We start from the raw sequence: 20,304 nt of genomic DNA on the forward strand, positions 1-20,304 counted from the left end.
TGTCGTGTTTTGTGCGGCGGCCTTGCATCATTGAGTTTGCTTGCATATGTGATTTTATTTACATGTGTAAGTGCAGCAATAATAAAGAGAAACGTATCCTTCAACCATGACTATTAAAACCAGATTGCGTTGAATTGTCTAAGAGTTGAAAGAGTATACGTGGCATATCATATATTTGTGTATGCATATATTTATATATATATACACACATACCGGATGGGAGTATGTTGCCATTGCTTTTGTCACTACCATGTGATGGTTTGGAATTACTGCATAAGCGCATCTTAGTTACTATGAAACTCCAGTAATGGTACAATCACATCTGGAAAAAGCGCATACTTGGACAAATCTCAATGTGATTTTTTAAAAACTGGTCTACTGCCATTTATGCATGTTGTAGATTTGATTTCAGAGAGTTTCGCTTTGTGCGAGCAATGATGTACGCCGTTGACGAAATAAACCGGAACCCGACGCTCCTGCCGAATATTACACTGGGTTACCAGATTTACGATTCTTGCGGCATGCCATCCTTATCTATCAAAGCAGCCTTTGAGATTTTGGATGGGCAAAGGGATGCTGGTTCAGAGGAGGACTGCAGGAATATTTATGCTATTGTTGCTGATTCGGGGTCCTCTCAGTCCGCCGCAGTAGCAAGGTTACTGAATCCTTTCGGAATCCCCATGGTAAGTAATCTCCTTCTTAAGAATTTACGATGTGGAGAATTTACGATGTTGGACTGGGGTGAGCACAATAAGAAGTCTTACAACACCAGGTTAAAGTCCAACAGGTTTGTTTCAAATCACTAGCTTTCGGAGCACTGCTCCTTCCTCAGGTGAATGAATCCAATAAAAATTACAATGCCGTAAATTCTTAACAGTGAGAAGTCTTACAACACCAGGTTAAAGTCCAACAGGTTTGTTTCAAATCACTAGCTTTTGGAGCACTGCTCCTTCCTCAGGTGAATGAAGAGGTAGATTCCAGAAACATATATATAGACAAAGTCAAAGATGCAAGACGATACTTTGAATACGAGCATTTGCAGGTAATTAAGTCTTTACAGATCCAGAGATAGGGGTAACCCCAGGTTAAAGAGGTGTGGATTGTCTCAAGCTAGGACAGTTGGTAGGATTTCACAAGCCCAGGCCAGATGGTGGGGGATGAATGTAATGCGACATGAATCCAAGGCTCCGGTTGAGGCCGTACTCATGAGCCAAGTTCCACACACATGAGTACGGCCTCAACCGGGACCTTGTCGCATTACATTCATCCCACACCATCTGGCCTGGGCTTGTGAAATCCTACCAACTGTCCTGGTTTGTGACAATTCACACCTCTTTAACCTGGGGTTACCCCTATCTCTGGATCTGTAAAGACTTAATTACCTGCAAATGCTCGCATTCAAAACATTGTCTGGCATCTTTGAATCTGTCTATACATATGTTTCTGGAACATACCTCTTCATTCACCTGAGGAAGGAGCCGTGGTCCGAAAGCTACCGATTTGACTCAAACCTGCTGGACTTTAACCTGATGTTGTAAGACTTCTTACTGTTAAGAATTTACGGCATTGTAATTTTTATTGGGAGAATCCTAGAGCACACCGTGCAATCTCCAAAATCAGTACAATTTCGGATTAAATTGACAGAACTTTGCATTCCTCCTACCAAATTTGCATAAAAATCAACCGAGATAAATAATTGAAGGCATAATGACAAATGGTTAGATCATGGAATTTTTAAATTCACTGCTGTGTCATCCTTGCGGATACAGGAAAAGAAATGGAATATATAATTCACTCATTGTCCATCTCCTGCCACTCAACCATTTGCATTTGAGATGATTAAATATATATTTGACATTGATAATATTCCTAATGAGCAAGAAAGATTGAATGTTGCTGGCCTAGAGGCAGTTATTGAAAGTCTTCTCGTTAGGCATGTGTGTTACACAATAAAGTTATGTAACTATTCCTAGGGTTCTCCTTGCAATCCAAGTTCAATAACAATAGTCTTCCGCTTTGGTTTTCACTTTTATGACCTTGTTCCCACTTGGTATTGTGAACGGTTTCAGGTTAATTTGCAGCTCATTATTTATGCCGCATTTTATTCCGTATATAAGGGAGAATCAAATAATCGCCCATTGACATTCAATGGCATTGCCGTAACTGAATCCCCCACTATCACCATCCTGGGTGTTACCAGTGACTACAAACTGAACTGGACTACCATATTAATACTGTGGCTACCAGGGAAGGTCAAAGGCTAGGAATCCTACGTCGAGTAACTCACCTCTTGACTCCCCAAAGCCTGTCCACTACCTACAAGACATAAGTCAGGAGTGTGATGGAATATTCTCCACTTACCTGGATGACTGCAGCTCCAGCAACACCCAAGAAGCTTGATACTATCCAGGACAAAGCAGCTTGATTGTTCCCCCTTCCACAAGCATTCACTTCCCCTTATCACCAATGCACAGTAGCAGCTGTGTGCAACATCTAAAGATGCACTGCAGGAGCTCACCAAGGCTCTTTTGGCAGCACGTTCCAAACTCAAGACGACTACCACCTAGAAGGACAAATACATCGAAACTCCACTACCTGGAGGTTCCCCTCCAAGTCACTCACCACCCTGACTTGGAAATATATCCACCCTTCCTTCACTGTGGCTGGATCAAATTCCTGGAAATCCCTCCCTAATAGCACAGTGGTGTGCCTTCACCACATGGACTGCAGCTCTTCAAGAAGGCAGCTCACCACCACCTTCCACACTACATTTCGCGGAAAGAGTGTTTAATATGTTTTTTCCGTTGACATCAGGCAGAAGGGCTTTAGGAATTAATCCGCGCAGCCAACAGTATGAACAATAATGACACACAAGTGAACCAACTCAACATTTGAAATATGAACAGAAAATACAGGATAAACTCAGCAGGATTGCGTGAAAGTGTCGTTTAGACCTTGCTGACTGTATCTAGCATTTTCTGTTTTTATTTCAAATTTCCAGCAGCCGCAGTATTGTGCTTTTATTCTAAACATTTGAGCCTTGGCAGTGAGTATCAGGCAGTCTTTTATAACTTAATTTAATAATCTTTATTGTCACAAGTAGGCTTACATTAACACTGCAATGAAGTTACTCTGAAAAGCCCCTAGTCGCCACAATCTGGCGCCTGTTCGGGTACACAGAGGGAGAATTCAGAATATCCAATTCACCTAACAGCACATCTTTCCTGACTTGTGGGAGGAAACCGGAGCACCCGGAGGAAACCCACGCGGGGAGAATGTGGAAACTCCGCACAGACAGTGACCCAAGCCGGGACCCTGGCCCTGTGAAGCAACAGTGCTGACCACAGTGCTACCGTGCCACCCATACAATGACGTATTAATATATAGTCTTAGAAGACCAGGTTAAAGTCCAACAGGTTTGTTTGGAATCACTATCTTTTGGAGCACAGCTCCTTCCTCAGGTGAAAGCTAGTGATTCCAAACAAACCTTTTGGACTTTAACCTAGTGTTGTAAGACTTCTTACTGGGTCCACCCCAGTCCAACGCCGGCATCTTAACATCATGGGTATTAATATATGTCGAATATATTCGCCTTGTCAATCGTGTTCACATCCGAAGTTCACTTTGCAGCGTATCGCCTGCAATCGGCTCATGAGGCAGAGTTCAGGGGTAAAGTTCTGCACCATCCTACATTTGCAAGCTTGACCACTGACACATTGGCGGAGTTACTTTTGCAATATTGTTTCTAAAGTTTACATTTCCCACAGGTCAGTTACTTTTCAACATGTGCATGTTTGAGCAACAAAAAGGAATATCCGTCATTTTTTAGAACAATACCCAGTGACTACTATCAGGCACGGGCCTTGGCGCAACTCGTGAAACACTTTGGATGGAATTGGATTGGAACGATCAAGAGTGACAACGACTATGGTAACTTTGGGATGCAAGCGTTCATCGAGGCCGTGCGGGAGCTCGGGGTTTGCATTGCCTTTACAGAGTCGTTTTACAGGACCTATCCCAGGGAAAAACTCCTCAAGACTGTGAGAGCTGTGAAGGAATCAAGCACAAAAGTGATTGTAGCTTTCGTCGCTGAAGGTGATATGGCCATTTTGCTGAAGGAGATCGCGAGACAAGATATCACCGGCATCCAATGGATAGGAAGCGAGGCTTGGATATCCACACCGATTCTGCCCTCAGAACAAAGGCGGAAGTTTCTCATTGGAACATTGGGCATCGCAATACGTCAAGTAAATCTCCCCGGTTTTCAGGAATTCCTAATGCAAGTACACCCTTCGGCAGACCCAGGAAATAGTTTACTGGAAGAATTTTGGGAATCAACTTTCAGTTGTCGTCTCAGCTCGCCGCGAAATAAAGCAAATGGAACGGAACAAGAATGTACAGGGAGAGAAAAATTGCAAACAATTAAGAACACCTACACCGATTCATCTCACCTGAGAGTTACGTATAACGTGTACAAAGCAACGTATGCTCTTGCACATGCTCTGCACAATATGTTCTCATGCGAAGCCATGAATGGAGCATCCACTACTAGCACGTGTAAACATGCTTCTAATTATCAATCACAGCAGGTATGGAAATTACAGTTAAAACTTCTGGTAGAAAGTGCTCCAATTATATTCATGGTGCGATAGAAAACATTGCAAGGCCTCTGCACAGCTATATATTTTTTAAATATAAGTCCTGTTGTTTCACTTCTCTCTAAAGCTTTTGCAGTATTTGAAAGCGGTCAATTTCACCACTCGGACTGGTGAAACTGTACACTTCGACGAAAATGGGGATCCAGTTGCAACTTACGACATCGTAAATTGGCAAAGCGTTGGGAATAGGGCTGATGTAGTAAGTGTCGGATATTATGATGGATCCGCACCCCCAGGCCAAGAGTTCATCATCAACGAAGGAGCCGTTGTCTGGAGCGGAGGCCAGAGAAAGGTAGCCGTAGATTTACTTTGCTGGTCTTTACATATTTTTTTCAGATCTCCAGCAGACTATGTCCAAATAATTTAATGTTGATGAGGGAGGGAAGTCTCAGCAAATTCAGTTCCTCGTTCAATTAATCTTCTCGAACCCTCCTGTTTGCATGGCCATGTTGCGAGAGTGGACCAGCATGTGACTTGGCCATGGTTAAATAGCACAGTAGCAATTATTATCGGGAATAGTAGCATAAGGGTTATGTTACTGTGCTAGTAATTCAGAGCCTTGTACTAATGATCACTGGATCTGTTTAAATCCCACCATGGCATTTGGCGAATTTAAATTCAATTAATGACATCAATATAGAAAGGTATTTGGGGGAAAATTGAACTGGCTCCATAATATCCTGTCGGGAAGAAGGTTTGCCACCTGGCTTGACCCATGTGTGACTTCAGATCCACAGCAAAGTGCCTGAGTCTGAGCTGCTCTATAAAATGGGCTAGAAAGCCACTCAGTTGCTACCACTAGCTTCATAAGACAATTAGAGATGGACAATAAATGGTGTCTTTGCCCACCGTGCCCACATCCTGTGAACGAATACATAATTTAAAAAGAGTTACATAAAAAAACCAGATATCAATCTTTCCAACACAAGTCCCCTACAAATCCATTGGTATAGCATCCAGTTTTTCGATCTCTGACACTTATTTTGGGGAAGGCACCACATATCAAAATCAAATTTGGATCCTAAAGTTTTACATTAGACTGTGCTACTTGGTCACTAGATCTAGTTTGGAATCTTGCAAAGTCCAAACATGTACTGCTCTCCTTTGCATAAGGTACCACAAGCAATTTGTTCCACAAGCTGTACCACTGGAACAAGGAAAGCTGCCAGAAAAGGACAACCTATTTGCTGCTTCGATTGTATAGAATGTGCTGAAGGTGAAATCAGTAACGTGACAGGTACGTAAACACACACACATTTATAATTAGTCATTCATACATTCTAACCTATTAATATAGTTGTTATTTCTAAAAGGGACTTTATTTAATGTACTTTTTTTTAACAGATTCAGTAATATGTCTAACATGCCCTTGGGATCAATGGTCGAATGAACAGCGAGACCTATGCATACCGAAGATGACCGAATTTCTTTCCTTCGAGGAGATCATGGGGATTGTTTTAGTTACGTTGGCTTTAGTTGGAACAGGCTTCACTGTAACTGTAACCATCATTTTCTACATTCACATAAACACTCCCATTGTTAAAGCTAACAACTCAGAATTAAGCTTTCTGCTTCTTTCTGCTTTAGCACTGTGCTTTCTCTGCTCAATAACGTTCATTGGAAAACCCTCAATCTGGTCTTGCATACTACGTCACATTGCTTTTGGCATTACCTTTGTCCTTTGCATTTCTTGTGTTTTGGGCAAAACGTTGGTTGTGATGATGGCTTTTAATGCAACCCTTCCTAATAATAACATGATGAAGTGGTTTGGGCCAATACAACAACGCTTAGCTGTTTTAATTCTTACACTTGTACAATGTCTAATATGCACAGTCTGGTTAATTACATCACCACCTCATCCATTGAAAAATGTTGACTATTTTAAGGACATAATAATTTTAGAATGTGATGTTGGGTCTGCGGCAGCTTTCTATTGGGTAATTGGTTACATTGGATTTTTGTCTTGTGTTTGCTTTCTGGTTGCCTTCTTAGCCCGCAAACTGCCAGACAATTTCAATGAGGCTAAGTTTATTACATTTAGCATGCTTATATTCTGCGCAGTTTGGATAACATTCATTCCAGCTTACATAAGTTCCCCTGGTAAATACACTGTAGCTGTGGAAGTGTTTGCTATTCTGGCATCTAGCTTTGGTCTACTTGTCTGCATTTTTGTTCCGAAATGTTATATTATTCTACTAAGGCCAGAGACTAATACAAAGAAAAACTTGATTGGTAAAGTAGCTTGACAAAAAAACATTGATACCTTTCATTTACCCTTGAATACAGCTTTGTAACAATTTCTTCACTTTATCTGAACAACAGCAGGACTAAAATGATTAAATTCTGATGGTGTTTGACTAGGCTTACAACTCAATTGTTATAGAAAATTAAGGGGCAATCTAATTGAGATTTAAAAAATGATTATAGGCGTTGAAAGGGTGGCTGGAGTGAACTATTTCCTCCCGTTCAAAATATCCAGAATGGGACATAAAGGTAAAATTCAATCAAAACTGTGATAGTCACTTTTGGTAGTTAATGAAAACAAAGTGTGTAGCTAGATTTGTGATACAGATCAGCAATCATAAGACCATACGGCCATAAGACATAGGAGCAGAATGAGGCCACTTGGCCCATCGAGTCTGCTCCGCCATTCAATCATGGCTGATATTTTCTCATCCCCATTCTCCTGCCTTCTCCCCATAACCCCTGATCCCCTTATTAATCAAGACCCTATCTATCTCTGTCTTAAAGACACTCAGTGAATTGGCCTCCACAGCCTTCTGTGGCAAAGAGTTCCACAGATTTACCACACTCTGCCTGAAGATATTCCTCCTCATCTCTGTTTTAAAGGATCGTCCCTTTAGTCTGAGATGGTGTCCCCTGGTTCTAGTTTTTCCTATAAGTGGAAACATTCTCTTCATGTCCACTCTATCCATGCCTCGCAGTATCTTGTAAGTTTCAATAAGATCCCCTCTCATCCTTCTGAACTCCAACCAGTACAGACCCAGAGTCCTCAACCGTTCCTCATATGACAAGTTCTTAATTCCAGTGATCATTTTTGTGAACCTCCTCTGGACCCTTTCCAAGGTCAGCACATCCTTCCTTAGATACGGGGATCCAAACTGCTCACAATACTCCGAATGGGGTCTGACCAGAGCCTTATACAGCCTCAGAAGTACATCCCTGGTCTTGTATTCTAGCCCTCTTGACATGAATGCTAACATTGCATTTGCCTTCTTAACTGCCGACTGAACCTGCACATTAACCAATCCAATTCAATAACAGAATGGGTCCATGGGATGGATGTTCTACTGCTGTTCCTGTATTCTTATGTAAATTATTGCAATACTAAACTTGTTTGAAAGCAATACTGTTCCACATTGGCCTTCTATGGATATGCATGTAGAGGATATAAATAACAAACATAAGTCTCATATAGGTGATCATTCAAACATAAAAACAAGGGCGGCACAATGGCTAGCACTGCTGCTTCATAGCACTTGGGATCCGGGTTCAATTCTGGCCTCGGGCAACTGTCTGTGTGGAGTTTGCGCTTTCTCCCCGTGCCTGCGTGGGTTTCCTCCCACAGTCCAAAGATGTGACGTTTAGGTGGACTGGCCATGCTAAATTGTCCCTTAGTTTCCAAAAGCACGGAAGGCAGGGTTACAGGGAGAGGGTAGGGGAGTGGGCCTAGGCCAATTGCTCTTTCAGAGCAATGGTGCAGACTCTACGGGCCGAGTGGCCTCCTTCTGCACTGTAGTGATTCTATTCTGATTTATGATACTTATATAAATAGTGCGCACCATTGTTTCAGCATTGCTTTAATGCCACATCTTTGACACTATGGGAAATTTGGGCATAGAGGGTTATGGGCCAAACGAGGGCAATTGGGACTAGATTAGACATAAAAACTGGACGGCATGGACATGTTGGGCCGAAGGGCCTGTAATCGTGCTGTAAACCTCTATGACTCTACGACTATACAAACTGACATTCACTCCATGAGAATATCTTTGTGAAAAATGAAATTCTCACCCACAGTTTGGCTGATAATTATTCTGCAGGATATTCTTTTACAAAGGCTTATATAACTTATATCAAATGTCTTCATTATTGTCACATTAATTTCTTTCTATCTGGAATTGCACTCGCACCTTGACTTGTGCCAGTACCTCCCATCTGAAACATATCTGTGGAAAAGTGATACTGGTTTGGTAAGCTGTGGCATAGCTAGTGATTATGAACAGAATGCAGCCCATCCTTCACATCGTTCTCTTTGATTTCACTTCGTCACTTGCGTTTTTAAAGTTAAAACCTAAAGTCCTGTTCAATGTCTATTTCTATTATAGTTGCCGACACATGGGAGGAAAATAGCTAGAAAAAAAAGAATATATGATAATTATTAAGCTAAAGTATAAAATAATGTGAAACAATATATGGAAATGAAACACAAGTAACGAATAAACGATTTAGAATACCACAAACAAATAAATGACAATATGAATCAATGGGAAAATGGGATTTGGAAATAAATGCAGAAAATGTCGCATGTGGCACTGGTCAACTGGGATGCTTCAATATTTTCTGGTACACCTTCACCAACAACCTGGAATTTGTGGACAATCAAAAATAAAATGCACTGTCACCTGATTTTCTTCATAGTATCCTCATAAATCCCAACGTAGGCAAATTTATACTTAGTTTTCACGTAACTCCAATCTATTAATATAAGACTCGCCTATTCTGATACGAGCCATGTAAACATTTCTGCTCACCCAAGTGGATTTATGCTCCAGGGAAGATTCTCCAGTTGAGAAAATCTTATATTCCCTGTGGAAGATCAATGAGGAATATTGAAAATCTGGCCCTCATCTGTAAACGACAGTCAGTGTCTGGCCAGCATGACAGGGAAATCCTCTAAGTGAATTGAACACCAAGCCACATCCAACCATAGCCAGAACTTTGCTGATGCATCAAAAATAATGACATACATGTCAACACAACAATGGACAATAATGCCACTGCCATACTTGTGAACAGACAACCCCCAGTGTAATTTACAGCGTAACAATTTATTGTGTTGTAGCAGGTTCACTGTACACAATGATGTAATATATACCAATGTGTGATAACCAAATATAGAATCAAATATATGGATAGAGAACACATAAGTGTTTATAAAGTTCGAGAAAAAGACACCAGAATGCCAGTTTTCAGTTCAGACAACAATGTTGATCAAAACAGTTTTAAGCTCAAATAAAGGATCCTATAGAAACATTAGCCCACATTCCCAGAAAATTCAGCTTTCGGCAGATAAATAATACAATTTGGCAAAAGTGGATGGGCTCATTTATTCGTTGAATCTTCTGGGACTTAAGAAGGAAATTTAATTGCACGATTTTTATATAGAAACATAGCAAACAGCAGTAGAAGGAGGCCATTTGGCCTTTTGAGCCTGCTCCACCATTCATTATGATCTTGGCTGATCATGCAACTCAATAGCCTAATTCTGCCTCCCCCCCCCTCCCATATCCTTTAATCTTCTTCGTCCCAAGTGTTATATTTAACTGTTTCTCGAAGACATAATGTTTTGGTCTCACCCACTTCCAGTGGTAGTGAATTCCACAGGCTCACCACTTGCTGGGTGAAGAAAGTTCTCCTCATCTCTGTCCTAAATGTTCAAGCAGACTGTGACCACTGGCCCCTTGTTCTGGACAGCCCCACCATCAGGATCATGTCTACTCCTGTTGAATTTTATAGGTTCCTATGAGATTCCCCCTCATTCTTCTGAACTCCAGCGAATACAACCTTAACTGACTCAATCTCTTCTCATACGTCCATCCTGCCATCCCAGGAATCAGTCTGGTAAACCTTCGCTGCACTCCCTCTATAGCAAGAATATCCTTCCTCAGATAAGGAGACCAAGACTGCACACAATATTCCAGGTCTGGCCTCACCAAGGCCCTGTATAATTGCAGGAAGACATCCCAGCTCCTGTACTCGAATCCTTTCACAAAGATGGCCAGCACACCACTTGCCTTCTTTACATGCTGGATGAACCTGCATGCTTTCCTTCATTGACTGGTCTTCGAGGGCACCCAGGCCTTGTTGCACATTCCCCTCTCCTAATTTATGGCCATTCAAATAATAATAATCTTTATTATTGTCACAAGTAGGCTTACATTAACACTGCAATGAAGTTTCTGTGAAAATCCCCCAGTCGCCACACTCCGGCGCCTGTTCGGGTACACGGAGGGAGAATTCAGAATGTCCAATTCACTGAACAAGCATGTCTTTCGGGACTTGTGGGAGGAAACCGGAGCACCCGGAGGAAACCCACGCAGACACGGGGAGAACGTGCAATCTCCACACAGTCAGTGAGCCAAGCCCGGAATCGAACCTGGGACCCTGCCACTGTGATGCAACAGGGCTAATAACTGTGCTACCATGCCGACCATAATAGTCTGCCGTCCCATTTTTGCTACCAAGTAGATAACGTCGCATTTATCCAAAGTATACTGCATCTGCCATTCATTTGCCCACTCACACAACTTGTCCAAATCACACTGAAGGATCTCTGCATCCTCCTCACAGCTCACTCTCCACCCAACTTGGTGTCATCTGCAAATTTGGAGATATTACATTTTGTTCCCTCATGTAAATCATTAATATGTATATATAGAACATTGGTGAGCCCACACCTGGATTATGGTGTGCAGTTTTGGTGTCCTTATCTGAGGAAGGATGTTCTTGCTATGGAGGGAGTGCAGCGAAGGTTTACCAGGCTGATTCCTGGGATGGCAGGACGGTCATATGAGGAGAGACTAAGATGGTCAGCATTATATTCATTGGAGTTCAGAAGAATGAGAGGGGATCTCATAGAAACCTATAAAATTCTAACAGGATTAGGCAGGGTAGATTCAAAAGAATGTTCCAGATGGTGGGGGCATCCAGAACTAGGGGTCATAGTTTGAGGATAAGGGGTAAACCTGAGACTGAGGTGAGGAGAAATTTCTTCACCCAGAGAGTGATGAATCTGTTGAATTCTCTTCCACAGAAAGTATTTGACGTGGAAACGTGTAATTTCAAGAAGGAATTCGATATAGCTCTTAGGGCTAAATGTATCAAGGGATATGGGGGGTCAGTGGGATCAGGGTATTGAACTTGATGACCAGCCATGATCATAATGAATGGCAGAGCAGGCTCGAAGGCCCAAATGGCCTCCACCTGCTTCTATTTCTACCATGTCTATGTATATATTGGGAGTAGCTGAGGTCCCAGCACCACTCCCTGCGGTACCCCACTAGACAGTGCCTGCCAATTTGAAAAAGACCCATTAATTCCTACTCTTTGTTTCCTCTCTGCCAACCACTTTAATATCCATCTCAGTACACTACCCCTAATCCCATGCACTTTAATTTTACCTGCTAATCTCTTACGTGGTGCTTTGTCAGAGGCCTCCAGAAAGTCCAAATAAATCATATTCCCCTCATCAACTCTACTAGTTACATCATCAAAGTATTCCAGTAAAATTGTCAAGCATGATTTCCCCATGCTGACTCTGTCTGATCCTGCCACTGTTTTCCAAGTGCTCTGCTATAAAATCTTTGATAATGGATTCTAAAATTTTCCCCACTACCAACGTCAGGCATACGGGGAGGGAGTTAGGGAGGGGTTCCCCTTATCTACTTACATCAGTGAAGAAAGAAAGAGTAATGAATAGGCATTCCAGCAGCTTACATGATTCAGGCCCCAGAGTACCTCAAGACTTTTTGAAATGGTCACGCTATAATATGGAAAATCTGCCGGCCAGCCATTTTGTGCACAACAACCTCCCATTGACAACAGTGTTGGATCTTTTACACCCATCTGAGCGGGCAGATGTGGTCTTAGATTAACATCGCACCTAAACTTTGGCACCACAGACAGCGCAATGCCGCTCACGACTGCGCTGGGACTGTAAGACCATGTGCTCAGCTCTCTGGATTGGCCCAAACTGAGCATCAGTGAGCAGGTTATTGCTGAGTAATTGCAGCTTAGTAGCACCCCTTCCATCACTTTACTGAAGATCAAGAATTGCAAGATGGGTTGGCCATTGGCCGGGTGCACTTCTCCTGCTTTTTTGTGCACAGGACATGCCTGGGAAATATTCCACATTGCCGGGTAGATGCCAGTGTTATAATTGTACTGGAACAGCTTGGTTAGGGGTGCAGCACTTTCTGCAGCACAAGTTGTCAGCACTGTTGCCAGGATATTGTCAGGGCCCACAGCCTTTGCAGTACCAACTTTTACAGATGCACCATAGAAAGCATCCTATCTGGCTGCATCACAGCCCGGTACGGCAACTGCTCGGCCCAAGACTGCAAGCAACTTCAGATAGTCGTGAACAGAACCCAGTTCAGCACACGAACCCGCCTCCCATCCATTGACTCTGTCTATACCACCCGCTGCCTGGGGAAAGTGGGCAGCATAATCAAAGACCCCTCCCACCTGGCTTACTCACTCTCCCAACTTCTTCCATCGGGCAGGAGATACAAAAGTCTGAGAACACCCACGAACAGACTCAAAAACAGCTTCTTCCCTGCTGTTACCAGACTCCTAAATGACCCTCTTATGGACTGACCTCATTAACACTACACTCCTGTATGCTTCACCCGATTCCGGTGTTTACGTAGTTACATTGTGTACCTTGTGTTGCCCTATTATGTATTTTTCTTTTCTTTTCATGTACTAAATGATCTGTTTGAGCTGCTCGCAGAAAAATACTTTTCACAGTACCTTGGTACACTTGACAATAAACAAATCCAATCCACTCCAATCCAGTGCCTGCAGCCATTTCATGATATCATGTGGAGTAAGTTGAATTGGCTGAAGAAGTGATGCTGGCGACCTCTGGTTCAGGCTAAAATGGATCATCCACTCAGTATTTCTGGCCAAAGATTGTTGCAAGTGCTTCAGCCTTGCCTTTTGCACAGATGTGCTGGGCTCTTCCATCATTAATGGTGGGGAAATTTGGGGAGCCTCTTCCTCCAGTGAGTTGTTTAATTGTCCACCGCCATTTGAATTTTGACATCTCGACTGAAGGAGGTGTAATTACCAGCCCTTTAGAATATTGCAGCTGTGAACACCTTGATGGAATGGTGTGCAGCAGGCTGTGTTACCCCATTGCGGCCCGCACAGCCTGCCTGGAGTGAGCTTGTGGCAAAGAAGTAAAGTGTCATTGTCAACTTCAATGCGACAGGAGGATCTCAAGACAATGGGAGGTGATCTCCCTAGCAAGCATCTCACAAAGACACGCCTCAGTCACCCTGAAAGCCAAAGTCTTCTGCAGTTGCAGATATCTGAATCACTGCCCGTACATTCTTGAGGTGGCATAAGCTCACCTGTGCCTCCGATGAGGGTTCCTGGACTCCTCCTAACAGTTGGGATTTGGTGCTGTTCTGTCTCCTTCCACAGGAATCACAGCATCTTGAGCCTCCCTATATATCCCTTTCCCTCTCACCCCAGTCGTCCTGCTACTCCTACTAACCCTTTTCCTTGCTGGAGGTTGCGTCTCCAAATGCGACAACAATCCCCATCTGTCTCTGACAGTTCTTACTCCAAAATATCCAAAAGGTTTCCTCTGCTCACTCTAATGCAAGGTTTTCCAAAGTGTGGGTCTCGGGTGGGTGCTGCGAGTGCCATGGAGTGATCGGATATGGACTTCCCACAGCCGCCCTGATCATGAGTAAAGTGCCCAATGGCTGCTACTGGCATTTTCTTGAGACTGGTGGCCACTGCCACCTTTTAAATGAGAAGAAATGAGGCTATGTGCAGTCTTCCGACAATAACCAGCAGTAGTGAGCATGTTGCGTGCCCTGTACGTACACTTAACGTCAAGTGCCTTCTATGTACGTGCTTTTGCCACCAAATCACAGGTGAGGGCTTCTTCCATTTTCTAGCTGCGAGCAAGCAAGGCTAGACGACTGTAAAGATGAATCATGTTCTTACAAGTAAGAGACGGCCAGTGATAGAAATATGCAGAGTACCTAGTGGACAGGATCTCACAACTGACGCTGCTGGAGAGAGCTGTGCAGGAGAGTCCAAGGCATGACAGAGCAGCACTAGTGTTAGCTCTGTACAGAGCACTGTCATGATATCCAGATCAGCATATCATGGTGCAATCACACACACACTGATGGACAGGCATTTGGACCAACCAACACACACACAACATCGCAGCCAATCACTAGTAAGAGCACACACACTATAAAAGGGGGAACACAAGAGTTCCCGCTCATTCTGGTAGGAGACAGCTCGGGACACAGAGCTTGCAGGGTGACACTCAGACATAGACCATGTGCTGAGTGCCTCACCAACATTAGTGATAGGGCTAGGACCATAGGTTAGCTGGAAGCGAACGTACCCAAGTTGCATCTGTTAGTTAACATAATAAAATCAAGTTGTACCATCTACAGCCGTGTTGGCTCATTTGTGCATCAGGACACCCAACACGACATGATACCACGAGTGGACGTAGACCAGCGACTGTGAGACCTACCTGCACCATTTCAGCCATCCGCCATCCTGATCCATGGAAAGCATCAGCCCGCCGCAGCTGCTCCGAATTGCTGGCAATCTAGGTGTAAACTGGAAGTTTTTCAAACAACACTTCCAGCTATTCCTCGAGGCCACAGACAGGGAGAATGCATCGGACACCAGGAAGATAGCCCTTCTCCTCTCCACGGCAGGGCAACACGCCATCCACGTCTTAAACTCCCTGGCATTCGCGGAAGGTGAGGACAAAAAACCCCCAAAAACGGTGCTGCTCAAGTTCGATGAACACTTCAGCGTGGAAGTAAATGGGAGCTTCGAACGGTCCCTATTTCAGCAGCGCCTGCAGGGTAAGGACAAACCTTTTCAATCATACCTAACACACCTCCGCATCCTTGCGCAATCCTGCGGCTACGGGGCCACCTCCGACTCCATGATAAGGGATCAGATAGTTTTTAGGGTTGTGTCAGACACCCTACGCCAGCAGCTCCTTAAAGTGAAACAACTCACCCTGGCGACTGCAATAGGGACCTGTGTCCTCCATGAAAACGCGACCAGCTGGTACTCCAATATTCAGGCGGCCGAAACGGCACGGCACGGGGCCAGGTCCGGTCGATTGAGTGCCTCCCGGCCCGCGGCCCGGACGAGGGCGGCCATTTTGCGCGCTTTCCAAGGCCTCCCGCGCTTGTACGCGCCAAAAGAGGGGACGCTGAGGCAGAGGAACGCGATGCGCAAGCGCGCACTACGCAGGACCGCACCGCGCATGCGCGGTGGTGCAACGAACGTCATGACGTCACGACGTGCAGCAACTGTGGATCGGCACATTTAAAGCGACAATGTCCTGCTAGAACTCGACAGTGCCTATGCTGTGGCAGGTTGGGCCACTATGCTACCTGTTGTCGAGAACCTCAACCTGCCAACTCGCAACAATTCCGCCAGTCTCGCAGGACCGTGCGGGCCATTCAGCCGACATTCACCGGCTCACCTCCAGACACCTTGCAGACCGGCGACACCGACGACAGTGAGCCCTTCCGCATTGCGGTCATTCATAAGAACAGGCTGTCCCCAAGTAGGCACCACCAGCAGCTGCCAGTCCACACCATTGATCCGGACGATGAGTGGTGTGCCACCCTGACGGTTAACCGATCCCAAGTCACATTTCGCCTGGACACTGGTGCCTCCGCCAATCTGCTCGCATGGTCAGCTTTCCAGGCATTAAAGGTCAAACCACCCATTCTACCTTCCCACTGTCAATTGGTGGATTACAATGGGAAAGTCATCCCGGCCACGGGGTCCTGCCAGCTGGAAGTCACCCACAACTCGCACAAGGCCAAGCTTTCATTTGAGATCGTAGGATCCTCGAAGGACTCTCTGTTAGGCGCACAGGTGTGCAAGATTCTCCACCTCGTTCGGTGAGTCCACACTTTGTCTCCTGACGGCACATCGGACTTTCCAGATGTAGACTTTGGGGCGCAGCTCCACTCACTCCTTGTGCGCAACCAGGAGGTTTTCGAGGGCATGGGCACACTGCCCTACACGTACAAAATACGGCTCAAACCGGATGCCACCCCAGTCATTCATGCCCTTGTATTGTCCCAGCACCCCTCAAGGACCGCCTCAAGCAACAGCTGCAGGACCTGCAGGACCAAGGAGTGCTTTCCCGGGTCACGGAACCAACGCCATGGGTCAGCTCCATGGTGTGTGTGAAGAAGCCATCCGGCGAGCTCCGGATCTGCATTGACCCGAAAGACTTGAATTCCAACATCATGAGGGAGCACTACCCTATAACTAAGCAGGAAGAGATCACGAGTGAAATGGCTCGGGCAAAAATATTTACCAAGCTTGATGCCTCAAAGGGCTTTTGGCAGATTCAACTGGATCCGTCCAGCCGGAAGCTCTGCACTTTCAACACTCCATTTGGCAGGTTCTGCTACAACAGAATGTCATTCGGCATCATTTCTGCTTCCGAAGTGTTCCATCGCATCATGGAACAGATGATGGAGGGCATCGAAGGGGTACGCGTCTACGTAGACGATATTATCATCTGGTCAACAACACCACAGGAGCACATCAGTCGTCTCCAGCATTCTTTGCACGTATCTGAGATCAGGGCCTGCGCCTTAACCGAGCTAAATGCTCTTTTGGCCAGACTGAACTGAAGTTTTTGGGGGACCACATCTCCCGGTCGGGTGTCCGGCCGGATGCCGACAAGGTGGCAGCCATCACGGCCATGCAGCGGCCGTCAGACAAGAAGGCAGTGCTACGCTTTCTCGGGATGGTCAACTTCCTGGGGAAGTTCATTCCCAACCTTGCTTCACACACGACTGCTCTTCGCCACCTGGTCAAGAAGACCACAGAGTTCCAGTGGCTGCCCGCACGCCAGAGTGAATAGGAGGAGCTCAAGGTCAAGCTCACCACCGCCCATTGGCGTTTTTCGACACCACACGGGAGACAAAGATCTACATGGATGCCAGCCAATCGGGTATTGGTGCGCTCCTCCTGCAACGGGATGACACCTCATCATGGGCTCCGGTCGCCTATGCCTCGCGGGCCATGACCCCCACAGAACAGCGCTATGCGCAGATCGAGAAGGAGTGCCTAGGATTGTTGACGGGCATTGACAAGTTTCATGACTATGTCTATGGTCTTCCGCAGTTCACTGTAGAGACCGACCATCGCCACCTGGTCGGCATTATCCAGAAGGATCTAAACGACATGACCCCTCGCCTCAAGCGCATTCTGCTCAAGCTCCGGAGGTACGACTTTCAGCTTGTCTACACCCCGGGGAAGGAGCTTATCATCGGAGATGCTCTGTCTAGGGCGGTCAACACACCGTCCGACCCCGAGGGGTTCGTGTACCAGGTCGAGGCACAGGTAGCCTTCACATCGGCCAATCTGCCGGCCACTGATGCACGTCTGGCCCACATTCGACGTGAGACTGCGGCTGACCCCCTGCTACAAGGTGTGATGTGCCACATGACAGAAGGGTGGCTAAAGGGGCAGTGCCCACAATTTTACAATGTCCGGGGCGACCTGGCCGTCGTTGATGGCATCCTCTTAAAATTGGATCGGATTGTGATATCATACAGTATGCACCAGCTTGTCCTCGAGCAACTGCACGAAGGCCACCTCGGAGTCGAGAAGTGCAGACGGAGGGCCCGAGAGGCTGTGTACTGGCCGGGCATCAGCGACGACATCGCCAACATGGTGCTCAACTGCCCCACCTGCCAGAGGTTTCAGCCGGCGCAACCCTGTGAGACCTTCCGGCCCCACGAGTTGGTCACTTCCCCCTGGTCGAAGGTCGGTCCCCTCTTTCACGCGCTCGGCAGGGACTATGTTATTATCATTGACTAATACTCGAGTTACCCGGAGGTCATACGCCTGCACGACACTTCATCATCTGCTGTCATCCAGGCATGCAAGGAGACCTTCGCTCGCCATGGCATTCCGCTCACCGTCATGTCTGACAACAGACCTTGCTTTGCAAGTGAGGAATGGTCTTCCTTTGCCACTGCCTACAACTTCATGCATGTGACGTCCAGTCCGTTGCATCCTCAATCGAATGGCAAGGCGGAGAAGGGCGTCCATATTGTTAAGAGGCTTCTCTGCAAGGCTGCTGATGCCGGGTCTGACTTCTGTCTAGCCTTGCTGGCTCATCGCTCGGCCCCACTGTCCACGGGCCTGTCACCAGCTCAGCTGTTGATGGGCCGCACCCTCAGGATCACTGTGCCGTCCATTCATGTTCCTGACCTTGATCATGCCCCGGTCTTGTGAAAGATGCAGCAATAGCGCGATCAGCAGAAGGTGACACATGATGCTCAGGTGACTGATCTTCCTGCCCTGGAGCCTGGCGGCAATGTCCGCATACACCTTCCGGACGGTGGCTGGTCGGCAACGGCTGAGGTTCTCCGCCAGGTAGCTCCCCGATCATTCGTTGTTCGCATGCCTGATGGCTCTATTTGCCGCTGCAATCGGCGGGCCCTTTGCTTGACTCCGCGCTCGCTACGACACTCTGCACCGGTGCCATGCCCTCCTGATCACAAAGATCAGCCTTGATCTCATTAAATGGCGGAGCAGGCTCGAGGGGCCAGATGGCCTACTCCTGTTCCTAGTTCTTATGTTGCCCCTGATGTCGACTTTTTTGAGCTTCCTGCCATGATTCATTTTCCTCTCTCGCCCGTCGATAGGCCCATTCCTCAGCCGGTGGCTCCTGACTCACCCTTGAGGCGGTCCACCCGAATTCGTCGCCCACCTGAGAGACTGAACTTATGAGCCTGTTTTGGTTTCTTTTGTTCCATTGGACTTACTGAACTGGTTTACAGTACTGTTGACATGTTTCTATTTTCATTCTGTGTTTGAGAGTTTGCATTTGTTCCGTTCTTGGTACACTTTTGTTCTTATGTTGCACCTGACATCTTCTCTATGTATGTAGTTAGCCTCCTGTACATTTTGTAGTTAATCTCACACACACATATTTAGTTGCACCCAGTACACAATCTTATTTATTATCATGCAGGCACATATTTCTTGTGAAAAGGGGGGATGTCATGATATCCGGATCAGCATATCATGGTGCAGTCACACACACACTGATGGACAGGCATTTGGACCAACCAGCACACACACAACATCGCAGCCAATCACTAGTAAGAGCACACGCACTATAAAAGGGGGTACACGAGAGTTCCTGCTCATTCTGGTAGGAGACAGCTCAGGGCACAGAGCTTGCAGTGTGACACTCAGACATAGACCATGTGCTGAGTGCCTCACCAACATTAGTGATAGAGCTAGGTCCATAGGTTAGCTGGTAGCGAATGTACCCAAGTCTATAGTTAGTTGCATCTGTTAGTTAACATAATAAAATCAAGTTGTACCATCTACAGCCGTGTTGGCTCATTTGTGTACCAGGACACCCAACACGACAAGCACTAGGCCTTTGGTTAACAGCCTAGAAAGAAGAAACTTAACTTGGGAACAAAGCAGTACAAAGATGATTTCTTGAGTTATGGTGCCATTGCACGTATGTCTGCAAAGCCCATGTGTATTATTTGCCCGGAAATACTGGTAAATGAGAGGAGAAGATTAAGATTTTTAAAGAGAAGTAATGGGTTAA

General features: G+C 45.8%; 1 protein-coding gene across 3 annotated transcripts; it reads left to right on the forward strand.

Annotated features, from left to right (window-relative positions):
* Positions 1-400: 400 nt before the first annotated feature.
* Positions 401-7,044, forward strand: LOC140389262 (extracellular calcium-sensing receptor-like). 3 transcript variants are annotated; one of them, XM_072473442.1, is made up of 5 exons: positions 401-683; positions 3,768-4,589; positions 4,726-4,950; positions 5,772-5,895; positions 6,003-7,044. In XM_072473442.1, exons 1-5 carry the CDS (start codon positions 435-437, stop codon positions 6,902-6,904), a joined length of 2,322 nt encoding a protein of 773 aa, XP_072329543.1. In that variant the 5' UTR covers positions 401-434; the 3' UTR covers positions 6,905-7,044. The 3 variants fall into 3 exon arrangements, with proteins under 3 accessions (XP_072329543.1, XP_072329545.1, XP_072329544.1); XM_072473444.1 differs by having other exon boundaries at positions 3,768-4,564; positions 4,722-4,950; XM_072473443.1 differs by having other exon boundaries at positions 3,768-4,557; positions 4,700-4,950.
* The last annotated feature ends 13,260 nt before the right edge of the window (positions 7,045-20,304 follow it).

This window comes from Scyliorhinus torazame, chromosome 14 (assembly GCF_047496885.1).
Source record: "Scyliorhinus torazame isolate Kashiwa2021f chromosome 14, sScyTor2.1, whole genome shotgun sequence".
Lineage (NCBI taxonomy): Eukaryota > Metazoa > Chordata > Chondrichthyes > Carcharhiniformes > Scyliorhinidae > Scyliorhinus > Scyliorhinus torazame.